This window comes from Mustelus asterias, chromosome 12, assembly GCF_964213995.1.
Source record: "Mustelus asterias chromosome 12, sMusAst1.hap1.1, whole genome shotgun sequence".
Taxonomy (NCBI): Eukaryota; Metazoa; Chordata; class Chondrichthyes; order Carcharhiniformes; family Triakidae; genus Mustelus; species Mustelus asterias.
The window spans coordinates 15,222,472-15,228,471 of NC_135812.1; the positions used below are offsets into that span (position 1 = coordinate 15,222,472).

Sequence of the window (6,000 nt, forward strand, 5' to 3'; positions counted from 1 at the left end):
TAGAACGCCAAGTGGAGAGCAGTGGTGCAAATCCTAAATGGTAGCTAAACTAATTTTTAACCTAAATAAGACTGGACCTGGCACAGGTCCATTTCATTTGACGGACTAAGGGTGGAATTTTCCGATCCCGCCTGCCATTGGAATCGTAGCGGGTGGGACATAGACCATACAAAGGTCCGTTGATTACGGGCGGGATTTTTCGGTCTCGGGGCGAGCGCAGCCTGAAAAATCCTGCCTCGAGTCTTAATTTGTAGAAACATTTGGCAACTGGTGATCATAGAACAGTACAGCACAGAACAGGCCCTTCGGCCCACGATGTTGTGCCGAGCTTTGTCTGAAACCCAGATCAAGCTATTTCCTCCCTATCATCCCGAAGTACTCCATGTGCCTATCCAATAGCTTCTTAAATGTTCCTAAAGTTTCTGACTCCACTATCCCTGCAGGCAGTCCATTCCACACCCCAACCACTCTCTGAGTAAAAAACCTACCTCGGACATCCTTCCTATATCTCCCACCATGAACCCTATAGTTATGCCCCCTAGTTACCGCTCCATTCACCCGAGGATCAGCCCACATCTCGCTCACAAAATTCAGAGCAAAGAACTAGACTTGTTGGCGAGATGATTAGTTAATCAGTCTTTGTGCTGTGATGGGATTAATAGTTTTTCCTGTTGATCAATACTGACACTGTGCCAAAACATTTCATGGCTATTTATAGTTAAGACTGACCGAAAATTTTCAGAAGTGTTCATTTAAAAAAAAATTTTTCTTCTGTTTAATTAGTATAGCATTTGTTATCAAACAAGCTGGCTGCCCTGTACCAGACTACATGATGCAAATAAACAAACTGCAAACGTAAGTGCCAATAGTTGTAAAACATGTTATGCTAACTAATATTAAAATATGCTATTTTAGACAAAGGACTGGTTTGATCTTGGTGAGTGGACTGGGTTGCAATATTGATGACCAGCATAGCTGTCAACCTGATTTGAGTTAGTTCTTAAAGCTCTATAATTATCTTTTGCATCTTCCAAATAAATATGTACTTCCCTGGGAATGCTCAGCTTTGATCTTGCGCTTTAACGCTTTACTCTTTTGTCTTTGAGTGCAGCGTGCTTCAAGATTAATTATTTGACGTACCACACCTCCCCCTTATTGGAGATAGCAAAACAAGTTTACTTTGATGAGTCAGCTGTTGCCAATAATTACTCAGTTGAGAATTAGCATTTTAATTGGTTAGGTTTTCCAAATTGCGCTGTTTAATGGAATCCTCTTAATGGGATCATTGATTTGAAGAAAGTGAGCCACATTTTAATTTATAAAGAAAATGATTAGGGTTAGCTTTACCGTCCTCATTTCTTTCCCTGCTTTGGAGCAAAAGATTTTTTTTTCTCCCTCACCTCTTGTGTCGGTTAATGCGCTCCACACAGGGCTCCACCAATGCTGCTTTGAGCCGGCTATTCGGGCTTATGACGGTCAAGCCTGGGGTTCATTCTCCTCCCCGTGTGAAAGCAGCTTGCTTCCATTTGGTGTGGCTGAGATTGCAGACGGAGGATTTATCTTGCTCTTCCCGTTCCAACAGCTATTTAACCACAGTTTCTATCTATAGCACTGCTCTTAATTCAGTTGATTAACAGTCGCCTCTTTGATCAGTGAAGTAAGTGCTCTGAACCCAATTATACACAGCTACAAGTTGTAAAATTGTAGCATTGACAAATGAATTTGAAACGGACGCCAGTTTTATTGATCCTTAATTTGTTCAGGAATATCCACTATCCCAGGATGTGAAAAGGTTGCAAACTACAGCGTATTTCCCATCGGCCATCCTCATGAGATCGATGTGGTTTCTTGAACGCAGTGTTAATGATTGGCCTTTTCAATTGTTAGTGGATATGGTTATATTTATCAGCCAATAATCAAGAGGCGATGGCCAATCGAGAAACCGAAGTTCACATACCCAGTGGCAGCTGGAATTTAAATGCAGTTATTTAAATAAATCTGTAATAACAGCTTGTATCAGTAATGGTGATCATGAAACTACCGGATTGTCATAAAAACACATTTCATTCACTTTAGGGAAGGAAATCTGCCATTCTTGCCTTGTCTGGCCATCCACTCAGCTCACCACTTATTTTTCAAGGGCAGTTAGCAATGGGTAATAACTGCTGGCCTTGCCAGCAATATTCCCATCCCATTAATTAATTCACTAAAGAAAATGTCACTTTTTTTCCATCAATGGTAGGTGGTATTGTTGTCATTTTTCTTTCTTCCAGAAATATAATTCATACCCTTAAAGTTCTGCATAATCATGTCAAATGTGGTGGATGAACTTCTGTTAGCGAGCATAGATTATTGCATCAAAAAGTTGTCTGCTTTACATTATCAAATATGAATGTTTTAACACTGTTTTATCTCTCCCTCAGCATAATCTGGCTAAAATATTAAGGCTGGGAAGATTCAATTTAAAAGAAAAGGGAATAAGGTAGAAGCTTGGTATTCCTGAAACACAGTCTCTGCAAAATCCACACTGGAGCTCCAATCCCCAGATTGGATTTGAACCCAAATCCCTCTGATGTCACAGTTTGAGTGGCTTGAATCTCTTAGCACAGTAGCCTGTCAAACACCTATCCCATTCTTAATACATGTGGAATTTACCACAGAAAGTAGTTGAGGCCAAAACATTGTGTGATTTCAAGAAGAAATCAGATATAGCTCTTGGGGCTAAAGGGATCAAGGGGGAAAGGCGGGATCAGGATATTGAATTTGATGATCAGCCATGATCAAAATGAATGGCGGAGCAGGCTTGAAGGGCCGAATGGCCTACTCTATGTTTCAATGTGTATGTTGTTTCTTCATAACTTTTATTTTCCACGGTTCCTGCGTTGATTTTGAAATTTAATCCAGTAACAAATGACTACTTTCTCACCCTCGTTGCAGTAAACAAAAGAAAAGATTGATCAAAAATCCAATCAAACGAGCGGATATCAAGACCACGCCAAAATACTTCATAGAAAAGGCAGCCAGGAAGAAGTAAGATTTGATTTTAAATTTAATGTGTTTACTCTTGAATTGAAGTGTGTGGAATTAGAGAACAGTAAGTAGTGACCCCTCGAGTGCGGCCTGTTCATTCCAAGCACATGCACGAAGGGGACCTGAAGGGGATGATTTGTGAACGATGCTTTTCAGGTTGCTTCCTGCATGCACGTGCGCAGCGTACAGAGAACATTATTTCTGAGATGTCTGAAATGGAACCAAATTCGTCACCAAACCAATTAATTTTGAAGTAAGAAATTGGAGCAGGTTTTGCGTGAGTCTTCTGCCAGTTTGTGTGTTTGGAAGGCTTGTCTTGGGTGTTCTTATGTTTTACAATGTGCTGTGAACAATTCCTACTCTAAACATTCATTTGCAGAATTGAGGGGGAAAGTATGCTTTTAGAAGTTGAGCATTTTGAATGTTTAAAAAAGAAACAGTCGCTAGAACATTGTCTGAAGTGATGTTTAATTTATTGCCTCAAGTATGAAGATATAATCACTAATATAAAGGATACGATTACGATTTGTTATAAATATCAGGAAAACGTGTGTCACGTTGGATGGAAACGATATGATGTAGCGATACTATATGAAAATAATCCAAATAGAATCGTAGAATCCCTACAGTGCAGAAGGAGGCCATTCGGCCCATCGAGCCTGCACCGACAACAATCCCACCCCAGGCCCTATCCCTGTAACCCCACGTATTTACCCTGCTTATCCTCCTGACACTAAGGGAGAATTTTAGCATGGTCAATCCACCTAACCCGCACATCTTTGGAGTGTGGGAGGAAACCGGAGCACCCGGAGGAAACCCACGCAGACATGGGGAGAATGTGCAAACTTCACACAGACAGTGACCCAAGGCCAGAATTGAATCCGGGTTCCTGGCGCTGTGAGGCAGCAGTGCTAACCACTGTGCCACCCGTGGACTGACCATGCTAAAATTCTCCCTTAGTGTCAGGAGGATAAGCAGGGTAAATTATATTGTGATAATTGTCATACAGACACCCGTGGGTGGCACTCTATTGATTTAAACGTATCTCTAGACCACACACACACACCCACCCCCCTCCCCTCCCTCCCCCCTTCGCCTCCATGTTTAATTCCTATAAGTTGAATGTGACATTGGAGAATAAAATGATGTTGTGATAATTGTTGAAATTTTGAGTCATGTAAAGTTCAATTTTACCTGAATGGGACAGGCAGGATCCTCTGCTGTCCAATTGGTATGCCAGCTATCTTTTGGAGAATTATATGTAATGAGATACAGTTCTGACAGTAAGTTGTAAGTCCTGTGATTGCTGAGATATAAATGTTATATTTCAGTCGGGAGGATTTCTTTGTATAAAAGTAGTGATTGGAAAAATAATTTGAACATGTTTTAGACTAAATGGGAATGTGGGAAAAAAACTTTTGCTGTACAAGTACAGTTTGTGCTGTATCTCGGTGTCCCAGTTAGCTTCACTGAAATTAAATCTTTATACTTTTGCTTTTCTATTCTCAGAAAAATGATTCAGAAGACCAAGAAAAAGAAAAAGGAAAAATCCCACACAAGTCTGCCAGCCGCCACGGCTTAACAAGGCTCCACTGACAGCTAATGCAGCACTGCTGGGAATAGTCAAGATTACATTGTCCCCTGCCTTCTGCATGTACAGCTGCTTGAAAAGCGAAGCAGCTGATAGCCACGTGCAGATCACCACAAATCTATGCTGAACAGTTCTATTGTTTACACTTTTGTATTTAAGTGAGCTTTATCTAAGATTAGTCTTTTTTAATAAATATTCACGAGCGCAGTGATGTTTGTGTGTTACTGCAACTGTGGTCTCTTGTACATTGTATATTTGAACTTTTAGAAATAATCAGTATCTATATTATCATTGTAGGGAGTGAGAATGTGGTCTTCATACAGACTGAAAGTAGTACTTTTTGTCTGATGCAGGAAGTTGCAGTTTGGGTACTTGAAACTATTTCTCAATTTATTTTATGGAAGTTACTGTGCATAACAAGATACAGTTTGGCATATAACAGTGGGAATAAATATCGTTGGCACAATTTAGGGTAAAGTTTAAATATTTTTCTATGCAGTGATTAATCTTCAGCAAAAAATCATGATTTATTTTAAGAGTTAATGAAAGGAGCAAAAATTCATGTCAACACTTATCTTTATCTCATTGTTTGAGATGCAGTATTCTAAAAAAAATTAAATTTGTATTTCATAATTGTAGATTGTGCAATAGATTATGTATTTTATAGAGTCTTGAATTAATGTTGGAGCGTAAAACTCAAGGTAAAGTCAAAGAGCTATTCTCACTCTTGCTATCTCTTGTGCTCACAGTCTGCTATGCATTTGTTTATTATTCACTTCTGAATTTGGGCAAGGCAGTCATTTATTGCTCCTAGTTTTTTCTCTGATAGTGAGCAGTCGCCTTGAGCAACAGTTCAGACTCAGCCATGCTAAATTCTCCCTCAGTGTACCCGAACAGGCGCCGGGGTGTGGCGACTAGGGGATTTTCACAGTAACTTCATGTAAGCCTACTTGTGACACGAGTAAAGTATGTTTGTTTAAGCTGCTCTATTCTACAACTAAGGGAACATGCAATGCAAAGTTAAGAGGTTCACTTGATTCAATCAGTATATATCTTGAGATAAAATGAACTTGTTATGTTTCCTATAGCAATGAGCCATTTTCCTTGAATTAATAAAATAATGTTGCTGCTCTACTGCATTCTCCTGAAGCTGGTAAAATTGCCATTCAACTTTCTTCCTGAGACTTAATTGAGTTCTTACTCCCTATACTCATTCTAGAAAGAATAGTCTATGCTAAACAATCCATGCCATACCTCTGGGATTAGGGATCTTCCCACACAACTGGCATTAAATATTTGTTTTAATTTATAATGTTGAGGAAAGAATATCAAAGCTTAGTCTAGTAGAATTCTAATGACTTTTTCTCTGCGTCTTTTTT

The 6,000-nt window shown here is 39.5% G+C and overlaps 1 protein-coding gene across 3 annotated transcripts in view; it reads left to right on the forward strand.

Annotated features, from left to right (window-relative positions):
- Positions 1 to 5,755, forward strand: part of ddx52 (DEAD (Asp-Glu-Ala-Asp) box polypeptide 52) — a 28,440-nt gene extending 22,685 nt beyond the window's left edge. For 2 of the 3 annotated variants that reach the window (XM_078224820.1, XM_078224819.1), the window contains exons 13-15: positions 784 to 855; positions 2,938 to 3,030; positions 4,540 to 5,755. In XM_078224820.1, the coding sequence (XP_078080946.1) occupies positions 784 to 855; positions 2,938 to 3,030; positions 4,540 to 4,612 (238 nt within the window). In that variant the 3' untranslated portion in view covers positions 4,613 to 5,755. The remainder of the gene's footprint in view (positions 1 to 783; positions 856 to 2,937; positions 3,031 to 4,539) is intronic. The other variant, XR_013499092.1, reaches the window with a different exon arrangement.
- The last annotated feature ends 245 nt before the right edge of the window (positions 5,756 to 6,000 follow it).